Genomic DNA, 16,982 nt, shown 5'->3' on the forward strand with positions numbered 1-16,982 from the left:
CTTCTGTTACGCTCGTCGTTTGAATGAGGAGACCAAGGTGCAGCGTGGTAGGCAAACATCTTACTTTATTTAAAATAACACCAAAAAACAACCAAATACAAAACGAACGTAAAGTTCTGCAGGCTACACAGCAACTATACAAAATCAAGATCCCACAAACTAAAGGTGGAAAAAAGGCTGCCTAAGTATGATCCCCAATCAGAGACAACGATAGACAGCTGCCTCTGATTGGGAACCCTACCAGGCCAAACAAAGAAATAGGAAAACTAGATTGCCCACCCTAGTCACACCCTGACCTAACCAAAATAGAGAATAAAAGGATCTCTAAGGTCAGGACGTGACACTGTATTGGATGATGTGTTAATTGGGAGCATTTGTTTTAATTCCCATAAACAATTCCATCTGTATTAATGCAATGTTGTTCATCAGTTCTAATTTGCTAATGCATACACACCGTTCCTGTTTAAACCAGCTGTCCGCTGCCCTCTGTGTGTGTGTGCGTGTGGTGTCTGTGTGTGTGTTTGTGTGTGTGTGTGTGTGTGTGTGTGTGTGTGTGTGTGTGTGTGTGTGTGTGTGTGTGTGTGTGTGTGTGTGTGTGTGTGTGTGTGTGTGTGTGTGTGTGTGTGTGTGTGTTGTTTTCATCATCAGCTGTTGCTTTTACATCTGTGTCACAATTGCTGTAATGAACCGTATGTTTTATATCTTCAATTAGCAAACAATTAGTTCTCTGATTAAATAACACCATACTGCTGTTATCTTGGTTATGTTATTAAAGACAGACAAGACAATGGCTTTGATCAGTGTGGTTGTCTACATGATGAGAAGATGATAATCCTTCACCTCATATCATTCTCCCTCTGAGAATCCCACAGTTCCTAGAGATGCTCAGAAAAGCTATTGTTCTGCTCCTCAGATAGATAGGCAGGCAGGCAGATAGATAGATAGATGACAGAAAGAGGGAGAGCAAGAGAGGGAGAAATGGAGAGAAAAGTGATAGAGTAATATATTGCTGACTCCCACACCTTTGCTGTTTCTGTGTTGGTATCTGCAGCAGAGTGAATCCACACTGTAGCAAATGACGCCACTGCACAGAGGGCTGGCTCACTGACTAGCTCTATAGACATCTCTCTCCCTCTTTCTCGCTATCCAACCTTCACTTCTCTTCTTTATCCATGGACTACAGCGACTAAATGGAAACACAGCGACTTTTTAGAAGAAGTGCGTTTGTTTTGTTTCTCGTCAATCTATGGATTTCTAAGTATGTTTTATGATGATTCTCTTTCACCAAGTCAACAGTGATATGTATTCAGCTGCGTGAATTTTCTTCTCCAACCTGGATGCTTGTTTCTCAGTTCTAGCTCTGACTTTTTCCTCTGAATCTCAGATCAGGGCTTTGGTATGCGTGGTGTGGTTTTGGGCACCAGAGTTGATACAGACTACTGAGGTATCTAGTAACACCTTCTGATTCCCGGAGATCTACATAATCTCTGTCTTCATCATCTCTGATTCCTCTGGGCAGAGGTGACAGACTGTTGAGGGGTGACTGCTGAGGTCTACCTGGTGGTAGCCCCTTGGATCCAGGGGGAACTCCACCCATCCACCTCTCCACCCTTCCCCCTACTTTCTCTTCCTCTTTACATGCTGGTCCCTCTCTCACCATGTTCACCAGGATCTTCATCCCCAAGAAGCACCGGCAGCGGTTTGACGAGGCCGTTTCCCAGAGCCTGATCCAGAGGATCTGTCGCAGTAAGAGCATCAGCGAGCCGGGCCCACAGGGCCGTCTGAGACGTAGCCGCAGCGAGGACCACCCCGACCGCCACTACGGCTCCAAACGGGCCAGCTCAGTACCCCGGGACCCCGGGGAGGACGGAGGGGGAAAGGAGAGAGGAGAGAGGGGGTACAGGAAGTCTATGTCGGGCATACCTGTGCATCAATCAGGAGCCAATCAGAGGTTAGTATACAGTATGGTGTATTTAGCTATGACTCCCACTCACCTGAGAGAGAGAAGATTTTGAATATGCTGTTTGTGTGGTTGGAGCTGGAAATAATGGACATATATTGGACTTAAAATTACTACTGAATGACATTTTTAAAATAAGTGTTCCAACCCGCTGGGTAACATCTGGGTAATTCTCTAAATGTTTAAATGTGATGTTTGTTGATAGATGATTTGGAAGCACCTGTTGATTAGGGAACAGTGTCTGTTAACCATTGAGTTTGTTTACTCACCTAATATTATAACGATTATAGCTTTCAGTGTCCAACCTATAATAACATGGAGGAATTAAGATTATGACTCAGAAAGTCAGTACCATACAGCAGACTCAGCTCAAGCCATACAGTAGCTCACTCCATTCCAGTTTTACAGATATACTTTGCAGTAGACTCAAGTCCATGTTTTACCAACAGCCCCCTCCCCTCCCCATGGCCTATATCCTAATGAGCAGCATGTTGGAATATGTCCTGTGTAATCATCTACCATTATTTATGGTAAACTGCCTTTCGAGGGGTAAGGTTTCAAGTCAATATGGAATAGTGAATAGAGCAATATTGAAATCTCCTGTGATGATAGGTTACTTGATTGATTGTTAATTGAATCATCAACATCATGTTTTTAGCTCCTCTTCTGTGCTGCTTCTTGGGTTATGGAATGGTACTGATGTATATAAAGTACAAATGGTAGATGAGGGGAGAGATGAGATCTGTTTTCTTCACCTTTTCTAACCCACCAGTTTCTTATCCCCAGTGCTTTGCAGTGCCGAGCCTACCCTCTGTGTCTCTGTACGTATAGCACAGTACAGTACTCTAAAAACCTATTTGAATACTTTTCATCTGTCCCGTCTTACATAACAAGCATAAAGACAATCAAATAGTGGATTTTATCCGTTTCCTCTCCTCTCCTTCTTCTGTTATAATCTCCACCCGGCACAGCCAGAAGAGGACTGGCCACCCCTCATAGCCTGGTTCCTCTCTAGGTTTCTTCCTAGGTTTTAGCCTTTCTAGGGAGTTTTTCCTAGCCACCGTGCTTCTACACCTGCATTGCTTGCTGTTTGGGGTTTTAGGCTGGGTTTCTGTACAGCACTTTGAGATATCAGCTGATGTACGAAGGGCTGTATAAATAAATTGGATTTGATTTGATTTTATGGAACTCTGTTTATATATATGATGTTGCCTTGAGTAGTTTCCATGGCAACTGTGATATCTCCATCCCAGTCTTTGATGATAATGCTTCTTTCTGGGAGCCAGGGAACAGAGGCATCACTGTCTGAGCTGGAAGTTACACCTGTTATGTGGTATTCCTACTGGACACACTAGCTGCTGTTTATTTTTTACTCATTCACATTCCTTTATTGTTCAAGTTACATAACAATATAGTTACATAACAGACAGCGTGATGTGGGCATGATAATATGAAATCCCTGTAGAATTGTTATTTACTGTTGAGAATGCTAGGCTATTCTAAACACCCAGTAGTACTTGATAAATACAGTTGAAAGCTGCTGAAAGCCCATTGATAAAACATCAGTACACAACAAAGGTAGTAATGTAGTTCCTGAAATATTACAACTATAATGTTACAACCATATCTTTTACTACTTCTACTGTAAAAATGTATACAAATGTATGTTCTGACAGAAAATAATAGACACTTTGTAATGTTCCCTCAGCCTCCGTGCTCCTCCTAGGACAGTAAGGGTTTACAGAGGGAAGAAGAGTTTTGGGTTCACCCTGAGGGGGCATGCCCCTGTCTGTATCGACTCTGTCATCCCAGGTAAGTTATGACGCACTGCTGATTACACTTCTCTATGTGGTGCGTTGGGTGGATGAAGTTCTATGTTTTGTGTTGGGTAACACTGTATTGTACTGGGCTGGTATCAGGTGGGTGTTGTTGGCTGTTGGGGATGCTGTAGTCAGTAGTGGGTGTTATGTGTTTGGGATGCTGTGATCAGTATTTTATGTATTTATTTATTTAACCTTTATTTAACTAGGCAAGTCATTGGGATGCTGGGCAAGTGGGATGCTGTGGTCAGTAGTGGAGGTTGTTAGGTGTTGGGGATGCTGTGGTCAGTAGTGGAGGTTGTTAGGTGTTGGGGATGCTGTGGTCAGTAGTGGAGGTTGTTAGGTGTTGGGGATGCTGTGGTCAGTAGTGGATGTTGTTAGGTGTTTGGGATGCTGTGATCAGTAGTGGAGGTTGTTAGGTGTTTTGGATGCTGTGGTCAGTAGTGGAGGTTGTTAGGTGTTGGGGATGCTGTGGACAGTAGTGGAGGTTGTTAGGTGTTGGGGATGCTGTGGTCAGTAGTGGAGGTTGTTAGGTGTTGGGGATGCTGTGGTCAGTAGTGGAGGTTGTTAGGTGTTTTGGATGCTGTGGTAAGTAGTGGAGGTTGTTAGGTGTTGGGGATGCTGTGGTCAGTAGTGGAGGTTGTTAGGTGTTGGGGGTGCTGTGGTCAGTAGTGGAGGTTGTTAGGTGTTTGGGATGCTGTGGTCAGTAGTGGAGGTTGTTAGGTGTTGGGGATGCTGTGGACAGTAGTGGAGGTTGTTAGGTGTTGGGGATGCTGTGGTCAGTAGTGGAGGTTGTTAGGTGTTGGGGATGCTGTGGTCAGTAGTGGAGGTTGTTAGGTGTTGGGGATGCTGTGGTCAGTAGTGGAGGTTGTTAGGTGTTGGGGATGCTGTGGTCAGTAGTGGAGGTTGTTAGGTGTTGGGGATGCTGTGGTCAGTAGTGGAGGTTGTTAGGTGTTGGGGGTGCTGTGGTCAGTAGTGGAGGTTGTTAGGTGTTGGGGATGCTGTGGTCAGTAGTGGAGGTTGTTAGGTGTTGGGGATGCTGTGGTCAGTAGTGGAGGTTGTTAGGTGTTTGGGATGCTGTGGTCAGTAGTGGAGGTTGTTAGGTGTTTGGGATGCTGTGGTCAGTAGTGGAGGTTGTTAGGTGTTTGGGATGCTGTGGTCAGTAGTGGAGGTTGTTAGGTGTTTGGGATGGTATGGTCAGTAGTGGAGGTTGTTTGGTGTTTTGGATGCTGTGGTCAGTAGTGGAGGTTGTTAGGTGTTTGGGATGCTGTGGTCAGTAGTGGAGGTTGTTAGGTGTTTTGGATGCTGTGGTCAGTAGTGGAGGTTGTTAGGTGTTGGGGATGCTGTGGTCAGTAGTGGAGGTTGTTAGGTGTTTGGGATGGTATGGTCAGTAGTGGAGGTTGTTAGGTGTTTTGGATGCTGTGGTCAGTAGTGGAGGTTGTTAGGTGTTGGGGATGCTGTGGTCAGTAGTGGAGGTTGTTAGGTGTTGGGGGTGCTGTGGTCAGTAGTGGAGGTTGTTAGGTGTTTGGGATGCTGTGGTCAGTAGTGGAGGTTGTTAGGTGTTGGGGATGCTGTGGTCAGTAGTGGAGGTTGTTAGGTGTTGGGGATGCTGTGGTCAGTAGTGGAGGTTGTTAGGTGTTGGGGATGCTGTGGTCAGTAGTGGAGGTTGTTAGGTGTTGGGGATGCTGTGATCAGTAGTGGAGGTTGTTAGGTGTTTTGGATGCTGTGGTCAGTAGTGGAGGTTGTTAGGTGTTTGGGATGCTGTGGTCAGTAGTGGAGGTTGTTAGGTGTTTGGGATGCTGTGGTCAGTAGTGGAGGTTGTTAGGTGTTTGGGATGCTGTGGTCAGTAGTGGAGGTTGTTAGGTGTTGGGGATGCTGTGGACAGTAGTGGAGGTTGTTAGGTGTTGGGGATGCTGTGGTCAGTAGTGGAGGTTGTTAGGTGTTGGGGATGCTGTGGTCAGTAGTGGAGGTTGTTAGGTGTTGGGGATGCTGTGGACAGTAGTGGAGGTTGTTAGGTGTTGGGGATGCTGTGGTCAGTAGTGGAGGTTGTTAGGTGTTGGGGATGCTGTGGTCAGTAGTGGAGGTTGTTAGGTGTTTTGGATGCTGTGGTCAGTAGTGGAGGTTGTTAGATGTTGGGGATGCTGTGGTCAGTAGTGGAGGTTGTTAGGTGTTTGGGATGCTGTGGCCAGTAGTGGAGGTTGTTAGGTGTTGGGGATGCTGTGGACAGTAGTGGAGGTTGTTGTTGGGGTGATCTGATCTAGAGGGGTGTTACCTGAATATACAGTATGTTTCAGGAGGTGGAGGCGTGTCTCTGAGTCAATAGCTAATCAAATCAAATTGTATTTGTTAAGTACACATTGTCCAACATCCACCCACTGTACAGGGCCAGAAACCGAAAGGTAGCTGGTTCAAATCTCCAAGCCAACTAGTTGAAAAATCTGTTGATATGCCCTTGAGCAAGTTACTTAACTCCAATTGCTCTGGATAAGAGTGTCTGCTAAATTACTAAAATGTCAAATGTTGTACCAGAGTATAATAATATGGGGTTTACCGGATGCTCATCTTTGTCAGGGCTGAGGCGAGGGAGGTGTGTGTGTGTGTGTGTGTGTGTGTGTGTGTGTGTGTATATATGATGCCGTCCACCCACTACAGATCTGAGCAGAGGTCAGCAGTAAGTTACTCACTGACTCAGGACAGCTGTATATGGAGATGCTGTGGGTGGATGAGATAAGATCGTGATGTACAGGCATCCATAAGAACACACTGTCTCGTGTCAGAGAGCCTGCATGGCCATGTGGTACTGTACACCTACTTAAGAACGATAGATAATAATATTATGCTAAATTGGTTCCTAAAGGCCTACCAGCATAACCCAATACATCAGACAACACATGGTGCATAAACACAACAACAGTCAAATACCCCGTACTGATTTGATTAATGAGGCTTTTATAAATGTTATGTTTTTGCGTATCATCATGGATTGTTATGTGTCTTCCCTCCTTTTCTCTCTGACTCTCATCCCCTTGTCTCTCTTCAGACAGCCCTGCTGAAGACTGTGGTCTCAAACCAGGCGACCGTATCCTTTTCCTCAATGGGCTGGACATGAGGTACACAAACCTGTTATGACTTTACTTTACCTTATGATGCACACAAGAGAGTGAGTCAAGCTGGGCTGGTGTGTTTCTGTGTGCACGCACATGCGTGGATGTGTGTGTGGAATGGTATTTGAGAAAACTTCTTGTGGGAAGTCCTTTTACGCCCTTTAAACTGACTTATTTTTCCTTTTTATTCTGATCATGAAGAAGTGTAGGAGTGCCCATTAGAACACAGCCTGGCTGGAATCACATTTGTTCAGGAGGGCTCTGACAATATTTCACCACCCATAGCACAATATCACCCACAGTATCACCCACAAATACCTCATTATACCACCCTAGTAACCATGTAAACTATGGGTCACATGGGTGAGTAGTAGAGCGCACTACTGAATACTGTAGATAGTAACTCTATGTACTTTTCAGTGTCTGTAGGAGGTAGTCCAATGACAAAATCCTTGCAAGATCGTGTCCACATTGATTTTATTACTGACAGTGACTGTGTGTGTGTGTGTGTGAGTCTTCAGGAACTGTTCCCATGAGAAGGTGGTGTCCATGCTGCAGGGCAGTGGTGCCATGCCAACCCTGGTGGTGGAAAGCGGCCCCTCTGGTTACTCCCTCCCTGACCAGGGGGACCAGGAGGACACTTCCCCAAGCGTGGCCCCTTCAGTGGCCCCAAGGTCCCGCTCCCCGGTCCCCCTCAGCTCCCTACAGTGGGTGGCTGAGATCCTCCCCCCCAGCATCAGGGTCCACGGACGTACCTTTAGCCAGCAGCTGGATCACCTGCTCACCGTACAGGAGAGATACACCATTTGCAAGGCCCTGGAGACCTTCTTCCAACACAGGTGGGGGGGGGGGGGGGGGGGGGGGGTATTAGAGGATGGAGAGGAAGTAGGAGAGAGAGATAGAAAGAGAGAGATAGAGAGAGAGAGAGAGAGAGAGAGAGAGAGAGAGAGAGAGAGAGGAAAGAGAGATAAAGGTATTTTATCTCTTTTCAAATGTCAGGAATGATGATTTATACATTTGAAATGGCTCACACATCAATAGTAAATATTACATACATTTTATGTTTACCTACCCTAAAGGAGAGTTACAGAAACATAATCTAACAGTTCCCTTCCAAATAACATCCTACCCCTCAATAATCTGCTTGAATCCTAATATGGTTCATTACATCTTATTACATGCACTAAATGTAAATTATATAATTATATACATTATATAATGGTAAACTTGTCTAATCTAAAGCAATACATGTTATTTTACAGAGTACAGAATCAAAGAGTCACCAAGACAAATTCCCTATCAACGTTACTGAATAGCAATAAACCTTTTCGAAAGTAGGATTTTCTTTTGATACTTTTATTTGAGCATGTCTGAGAAAGTGAACTTGCACACGTTAACAAGCTACCAGGTGCATGGGAAAAAAGTATTCTTAATAATAAAAAGAAGAAAAACTCCAGCACACTGGTAGGAGTTGAGTTGTACCTCCCCAATACCCTGATGAAACATTGGTTCAAATATCTATTCAATTAATGGAAGAATGAATATTACCCGTGTGCTTGAGTTTTTTATTTATTTTTATTTTAGCATGTTTTAAAATACTTTTTGTAGCAACAAAAAGGTCAGATTTCGATTTTTTTTGTCTGTGTTGTTCAGAAGTATCTAAAATAGTGACTTCTTCATTGTATGTGTTCAGGAACGTGGACACCCTGATTGTTGATGTGTTCCCGGTGTTGGACACTCCAGCCAAGCAGGTGATCTGGCAGTTCATCTACCAGCTGCTGACCTACGAGGAGCAGGAACACTGTCAGAGCAAGATCTCACGCTTCCTGGGCTTCAAGACCGCAGGTGGGTTAGCCATTAGCAACATCTCTCTGCCTGCTTGGTTGGGTCTGTTGTGTGTGAGTGAGTTGAGTTAGATGTGGGGTCTCTGTGGATGTGGGGTCTCTCACCGGTTTAGATTTTATATAATGTTTTGTCTTTCATAGTGGAAGATTGCTTTGCATCTTTACAGGCAAGGCTTTGCAGAGGCAAAAACGTAGACAACTAGATGTTACAATGAAAATAGCTGACAACTAGAGAATATATTTATTGTTCGGTGGGATGTTCTTAGATATTTCCTCCTGTCATTCTAATTCATTTGAATTCTTCTCTCTTTCTCTCTGTGTGTGTGCGTGCATGCATGTGTTTGTGTGTGTGTGTGTGTATGCAGCAGCAGAGCCTGAGCCAGAGCCAGGTGCAGGACAGGAGCACCACAGGAGGAGCAGCTCAGTGCGTGTGTCAGGTACCTCCTACAGAGGCAACGTACGGGAGAGGAGCTCTGACGACTGCATCATCGGAACACACCTGGGAATGGGTACGAATGTGATCAGCTCAACAACTATTTGTTCTTGTCCTTGATTGGAAGGGTTTCATCTCAACTAGCCACTCCAGGGCTGAGGGTTGACTTGCTGCTTCTAACAGAGAACATCTATCCAAGCCAAGTATTGCATTAAGCCCATCTTTACTCTCATAGGGCCAAATCCTAACTTGAGAAATGCCTACAGTAACTTGGAATTTAGCATAAACCTCACATTGACGCCAATGGGAGATTTGTACAGAAATTCAAGTTACGGGTGTACTGTGTAGTGCACAGTAAATCTCAAGTTAGGATCCAGCCCATAGCTCAAAATGCACTAGGCCTCTGTCGCTTCTCCATGCTGTTAAGGACATTATGCCGCTTCCTGCTGTCTCCTGCTGTCTCGTGCTGTCTCCCCTCCTCTCTGGGCTTGAGAGGAGGTGGATCCTCATGACTGTTTGTCCCTTCATGTGGACGCAGGGATACATGTGGATGCACCAGGGAGTGGGACACCTGGAGAGAGACAGTGTGGAGACGGCACCTCCTTCCCAGAGTCCCCTGACCTGAATCACGTGGGTATAAAACTGCAACACAATGGTCAGCCATGCAGAGCCAGCGGTGCTAATTATGAGCCATCTATTTATAAAGAGAAATACTTACAGGGCTCTGCTGTACTGCAATGCTTTTACCAGTGCTTTGGGAAACACTTTATCTGGACGTCTGCTCACGAACTGTCTGTAAATAGTATTACATAGTTACAGTATGTTAACATTTAAAAAGACAAATATGACGCATGTTGTTTAGGATTTTTACTCAATGTTAATAATGGTTAACAAACGATCTAGTAATGATTCATAAAGAGTTTATAAGCAGACCTTGTGATAAAGAGTTCCTAGTGCTTTGTGCTAACGGCCTGCTCACACCCCCTACGACCCCTAGATGTCAGGAGTGTACACAGAGCTGGAAAGTGTGTACACAGGGAAGAATGCCATGAAGGCCATGCAACAGAGTCACAGTCGTTGCTCTCCACTGACCCTACCAGACTTTGAGGAGCTGGGACAGACTGACGCCTATGGCCAGTCTCCTGCTCGCTCCTCCCTCAGTCAAGGTAGCACAGGTAACACAGACTCACACACACACACACACACACACCCACACCGTTGACATGGCAACCACTTGAAGCCAATGGTCAGTATATCATAAAGGTTACAACAACATCATCATTAACGTTGTCACTCATGCTCGCTTTAAGGATGACACATGAGATCATTTAAGATGGAACCCATCTGGTTTTAAGAGACTTCTTTAGAGTAAATTGAACAAACAGCTGCCATGTGGGTCAAGTTTTATTTAAACCAAATAAAACGCTGAGTCACAAAGTCCTCTGTTAGATATCTTTGAAATAATGCAGCGTTTCTTCTCCCCCCCACAGGGAACCGTAAATCAGGTCTGTCTCTGACATGGAAGGAACCTCTGCCCGACCCTCTGTATGAGTTCTATCATGAGGGAACCACCCCGTCTCCTGGCAGCGTTGACTCCAACCCTTACGTGAGCCTGGAGAGCCCCCCTCCATCTCCCCAGCACTCTGACGACCCCACCAGCCCCCTGTCCAGACGCAGGAAGCTCTTCACCTTCTCCAGACCCCCCCGGAGCAGGGACACGGACAAGTTCCTGGACGCTCTGAGCGAACAGCTGGGACACCGTGTCACTCTGGTGGATAACTTCCTCCCTGGAGAGAACGATTATGAGGAGGTGAGAGACAGAGACAGTAGATGAAGGTTTAGTCACTGTGAGGAGTTGAGAGACAGAGACAGTATATGAAGAGATAGTCCCTGTGAGGAGGTGAGAGACAGAGACAGTAGATGAAGAGATAGTCACTGTGAGGAGGTGAGAGACAGAGACAGTAGATGAAGAGATAGTCACTGTGAGGAGTTGAGAGACAGAGACAGTAGATGAAGAGATAGTCACTGTGAGGAGTTGAGAGACAGAGACAGTAGATGAAGAGATAGTCACTGTGAGGAGTTGAGAGACAGAGACAGTAGATGAAGAGATAGTCACTGTGAGGAGTTGAAGGACAGAGACAGTATATGAAGAGATAGTCACTGTGAGGAGGTGAGAGACAGAGACAGTAGATGAAGAGATAGTCACTGTGAGGAGTTGAGAGACAGAGACAGTAGATGAAGAGATAGTCACTGTGAGGAGTTGAAGGACAGAGACAGTATATGAAGAGATAGTCACTGTGAGGAGTTGAGAGACAGAGACAGTAGATGAAGAGATAGTCACTGTGAGGAGTTGAAGGACAGAGACAGTATATGAAGAGATAGTCACTGTGAGGAGGTGAGAGACAGAGACAGTAGATGAAGAGATAGTCACTGTGAGGAGTTGAGAGACAGAGACAGTATATGAAGAGATAGTCACTGTGAGGAGGTGAGAGACAGAGACAGTATATGAAGAGATAGTCACTGTGAGGAGGTGAGAGAGCCAGAGAGTCACAATTAGACAATGTGCGCTCTAAGAGAATTGGTGTGAAATGTTAATGATACCAGATCAAATTTGCCAACAGGTCATCTGTGCCTACAGTAGTGTTATTGAGTGAAGAAACAGTTATGTACAACAAGTTATTTAAGTATCTACAGTGTAGTAAATCCAATGTTTATGAATAAGATACAGACGGTACAGTATGTGAAGTTGTTATTGCGTCGACAGATACAGTATTTATGGAGTTGGTTTCCATTGTTTCCAGGAAATTATTAGATACATTATCGTCGTACAATAAAGGTTGATTATAAGGTGTGTGCAGACTATTCAGGATGTATACAGTGATAAAATGACCATCAGATTATACAGTATGTGTGCGTCTGATTGTAAGGTTTCTGAAAACTGTATAAGGTTATAATATGTAAATCAGATGACATGGTGTGTCTAATTATAAAGTATGAGAATGATGATTATCTGCTGTGTCCAGATGAGTTTCCAGGATGAGCAGGAAGTGAGCTACCTCCCCCGTCAGCTGAGCAGTGCCAGCAGTGAGGACATCAGCAGCAACGATGACGCCACCTCCCTCACCTACTCCTCCGGGTCAGAACACATCCCCATCCCCCCGCCCCCCCAGAGCGCCCCACCGCCCCCGCCCTTCCCCACCCCCCCTACCCCCGCCACCCTTCGGCTTCTCCGACCCCCTCCCCATTACCTCGGTCCTCTCTCACTTTTCCCCCGAACACATCCCCCGGGCGCGCATGTCCTTCCAGCCGCAGCACCCAATCATCCCCCCTCCCCCGCCCCCTCCACGGACCTTCACGTACAACAGGCCGACCCTACACAAGGTGCTGCCGACCAGGGATGAACTACAGGGCCGTTTCCACCACCAAGCACCCCAGATGACTCTCCCCCTGGCCCCTTGCTACTCTCCCCAGCCCTCTCGCCCCAGGAACCTGCCCCGCCAGGCCAGCCAGCCTCAGCCACTGACCCAGCCCATCCTGTGTCCCCAGCCCTCCCCTCAGCCCAACAGGCAAAGCCAGCTCGCCCTCCAGAGGCACCACCAGCTTCACCACCAGCCCTACCAGCCCCTGCTGAGCCACCAGCCCTACCAGCCCCAGCTGAGTCACAGCCTGCCCCCCCAGCCCCCACACCTGTCCCAGCCCCAGAGTCACCCTCCCCAGCCTCTTCACCTGTCCCAGCCCCAGAGTCACCCCCCCCAGGCCCCTCACCTGTCCCAGCCCCAGAGTCACCCCCCCCAGGCCCCTCACCTGTCCCAGCCCCAGAGTCACCTTCCCCAGCCCCCTCACTCAAAGACCTACGAGACCCCTATCTCAGTGTCAGAGCTCCAGAAACACAAGGTGCCCCCACCACCCCCTCCACCACTGCCGCCCCCGTGCGACCCGCCTCCACTGCCCAATTCCAGTCCCTGTGCTGGGGACACCAACCACATGAGTGTCAAGAGGCTACGCTGGGAGCAGGTAGAGAACTCTGAGGGGACCATCTGGGGACAGGTACGTGTGGAGTCTATTATATTAACCCTGAACCTGGAATCAGTACTGTTGTTGTTGTTTTGTTCAGACATGCATTGACAGGTACTTTGTCTGCTTTAGCTTGGAGAGGACCCTGACTATGACAAACTGAGTGACATGGTGAAGTACCTCGATCTAGAGCTGCACTTTGGTACCCAACAGAGTTCCAGTAAGTTCTTTATTATGACCTCTTTTCATCAAACATCTCATCTCGTAGTGTCCTATCATATAATGTGTTCATATCACTGTTTCTGTTTTACCAGTTAAACCACCTCTATGATGCATTTTTTTTATATTGTCCTTCTACCGTCATTGTCTCTGATTTGATATTTATTTATTTTAACATGGAGTCCCATTGAAGGTCTCTTTTGCAAGGGAGCCCTGCATATATAATGCAATATAATGATTTTATATCATTGTTGTGTAAGAGTACATCACATTCCTTAATTCAACATGGCTTGTTTTGTGTTTCATTGTGTAAGTGTATTGCTGATATTCCATGTTCTTGCCTTCACAGTTCACCAAGTTGTCCCATGGTCTACTAAGCTCCTCCATTCACCTGCTCATCAAATCCATTATCCATATGGCACCACCTCCCATCCTATCTCTCCTCTCTTCTCTCATTACCCATCCATCTTTAGTGCCTGTTAGTGTTTCCAACTCTGGTGCCTGGAGAGCAGCATCCTTACACTGTGATTAAATGTGTCAGTCTCTCTTCCAGAGCCAGCCTTCCTGCCCGAGAGCTTCAAAAAGAAAGACGTGGTGGAGATTCTGTCTTATAAGAAGGCCTACAACGCCTGTGAGTATGACCATGCCGTAGCCCCCAGGGATCTGAACCTTTATCTCAATGATCTGAACATACCTTCTATGGCCACGTGGCTCAAACACAGGTTCTCTGATTTCTACAGAAGCAGTTGAATGGTATTGTTATTGTTGTTGTTTTTGATCAATGAAGGCCTGTGACTGTCAATGACTGTTTTGTAGTGTGTTTTCTGTGAACCCCAGGAAGAGTATCAGTTGCTTTTGTGACAGATCCCAAAATAAACCTAGTCTCCTCCATCCCTCCATTCCATTCCTCCTCTCCTTAGCCATCCTGATCGCCCACCTGAAGCTGTCTCCAGGTGAGCTGCGTAAGGTGCTGATGACAATGACCACAGACAGGCTAGAGCCGGCCCACATCAAGCAGCTGCTGCTCTACGCCCCCGATGACCAGGAGGTCAAACAGTATCAACGCTTCGACCAGGACTCCGCCAAACTCAGCGACCCTGACCAGTTTGTCCTGCAGGTAACAGAGACACTGTTGTGTCAATGTTTCCCAAATGGTGGATTGGGATGTTGTCTATATTGGTCCAGTCAAATCAAATCAAATGTTATTTGTCACATACACGTGTTTAACAGATGTTATTGCGGATGTAGTGAAAATCCGTCTAGGCTGTGGCTAGAATGTTTAAAAATATCTATTTCAGTATTTTACTGTATAATATAGTAGTAGTTTACCACAGTAGTATGCTACTATACTAGCAATCGTAACAATATTTTTCAAGTTCATAATCTGTGTGCCCAGATGCTGATGGTCCCTGAGTATAAGACTCGTCTGCGGAGCCTCCATTTTAAGACGACCCTGCAGGAGAAGACAGAGGAGATGAAGGCTGGATACGAATGTATCTACAAGGCCTCAGTGGAACTCAGGAGCAGCAAGAAACTGGCCAAGATCCTCGAGGTAATACAACTACTGTAACTCGCTCCGTGGGAGTGGAATACAGGAGCTTAATGGTTGAGAAATGGCAAACGACTGTTGATTTAATATTCTTTATGGTACCCTGCTGTCAAAATCTAAGGTTATTAATGAACCAGGAGGATTTAAGACCAAAGACCCAAGATGATTCAGTTAAGAATTGCAATTTTGAAGATTTGTCTGTCTGTAAAATCATATAGGATAAGGTAATAAGAAACAGACTGGGAGGTATGCATAATGTTTTTATCGTGTTGTGTTATCGTGTTGTGTTACTGTTTCTAAACCTCTGTTTCTGTTGACAGTTTGTGCTGGCAATGGGGAATTACCTGAATAATGGTCAACCCAAGACAAACAAAACCACTGGCTTTAAGATCAACTTTCTCACTGAGGTATGGATGGATGTTCATGCTCTAGCTGACTGGGCTTTAGCCCCATTTGCCTCTATAGCAGTGGTTCTCAAACTAATTCTCAGGGACCCCCAAACATTTCACAATTTTGTTGTAACCCTGAACTAAGTCACCTGATTCACCTAGTCAGGGCTTGATGATTAGTTGACCATTTGAATCAGGTGTGCTAGCTGTGTAATAGTTCAAATACATGGAACGACTGGGGGTCCCCGAGGAGAGGTTTGAGAACCCCTGCGCTATAGTATTTGTGTTGTCTTTGCTTTCTATTGACAAATCCTATCTCACCTTAATTCTTACAGCTCAGCACCACTAAAACAGTGGATGGTAAATCCACCTTCCTCCACATTCTTGCCAAATCGCTATGCCAACACTTCCCAGAACTGCTGAACTTTGCCAGGGACCTCGCAACCGTACCACTTGCAGCCAAAGGTACAGTAAGAAGTCACCACACAATGTTCTTTACCTGGCTCCGTCCTTCAGCTGGACTCTGAGGTTCACTAGCAGAATGAATAAGTTCAATTTAGTACATTTACACAGTGCACAATATGTACTAAAAGTCATGTTCTTATCAGTTTCCTGATAATCCCCGGTCGTTTCCTGATAGTTCCTTTTCAGCATTCCGATATGCCTTACAGCAGTTATCGCATAAGACTGAAACACTACAGCAATTACATTATAATGAATGGCATTCGCATTAGACACTTGGATTTGCAATGGATTTGTCTCATATGAGTCATACTGTATGGTTTTGTATTGAAATTTCTCTGCAGTGAATCAGCGAATCCTGACAGCTGAGCTGGGTGACCTCCACTCCACCATCCAGGACATCAGGACAGCGTGTCAGATGATCCCTGCCACGGCTGAGGACCACTTCGCTGCCGTCATGAGTGTATCCTTTTATCAACAACAACAAATCCCTTCACAACGGAACATTTCCCACACACACACATAATCATAGTAGACAGTATAGTTAGTGTGTGCCACACAGTAACACACTGTAGTAATTAGTAGTAAGTAATTACACTGTAATTGTATATAATTACACCATACATAACAGTCGTCAGGATGTTACTAGTCAGAATGTTTCACTGTGCTTCAAATGGTCTAACATTTTGACAGTTTTACCCTTGACCCTGGAGATAAAGGGCTTCCTGGAGAACAGTCACCCAGCGGTTCAGTCTCTGGACTCTCTGCAGCTGAGAGCCATGGATGAGTTCACTAAGGTGGCCTCTTACTTCGGAGAGGACAGCAAAGCCACCTCCACTGAGGCCTTCTTCGCCATTTTCGCTGAGTTTACTTCCAAGTTTGAGGTGAGCCGGTAGCCATAGTGATGCCCTTGATAGGTCTCTGACTGTACAATTTGACAGCGTTCAAGTGTGTCTGTGACTCATGCATGATTTTGATTGGTTCATGTTTTCCAGAGAGCACTGAATGAGACCCAGGCTACAGAGAACCCCTGTATCCCCAGAGTGGCCTCTCCCCTGGCCTGGTAGAGACGAGAGACTGGATAACTCCTCTGCTCTCCTCAACCAAAGTGCCAAGACAACACGAAGAAACAGTCACAGCTACTGGGACACAAACAACATGATCTTCAACACTGCGGAATGACCTATG

General features: G+C 45.9%; 1 protein-coding gene across 1 annotated transcript; it reads left to right on the forward strand.

The window, feature by feature from the left end:
* The first annotated feature begins 1,658 nt into the window (after positions 1-1,658).
* On the forward strand, positions 1,659-16,982 carry grid2ipb (glutamate receptor, ionotropic, delta 2 (Grid2) interacting protein, b). The gene is given in 18 exon segments (XM_038975444.1): positions 1,659-1,951; positions 3,687-3,776; positions 6,825-6,890; positions 7,406-7,723; positions 8,578-8,729; positions 10,652-10,971; positions 12,185-12,343; positions 12,345-12,718; positions 12,827-13,175; positions 13,308-13,395; positions 13,948-14,025; positions 14,315-14,511; positions 14,791-14,946; positions 15,264-15,350; positions 15,668-15,797; positions 16,139-16,257; positions 16,514-16,678; positions 16,790-16,982. Coding segments are annotated over 18 exon segments (3,213 nt in total). The 3' UTR covers positions 16,862-16,982.

The sequence above is a fragment of the Salvelinus namaycush genome, chromosome 35, assembly GCF_016432855.1.
Source record: "Salvelinus namaycush isolate Seneca chromosome 35, SaNama_1.0, whole genome shotgun sequence".
NCBI lineage: Eukaryota > Metazoa > Chordata > Actinopteri > Salmoniformes > Salmonidae > Salvelinus > Salvelinus namaycush.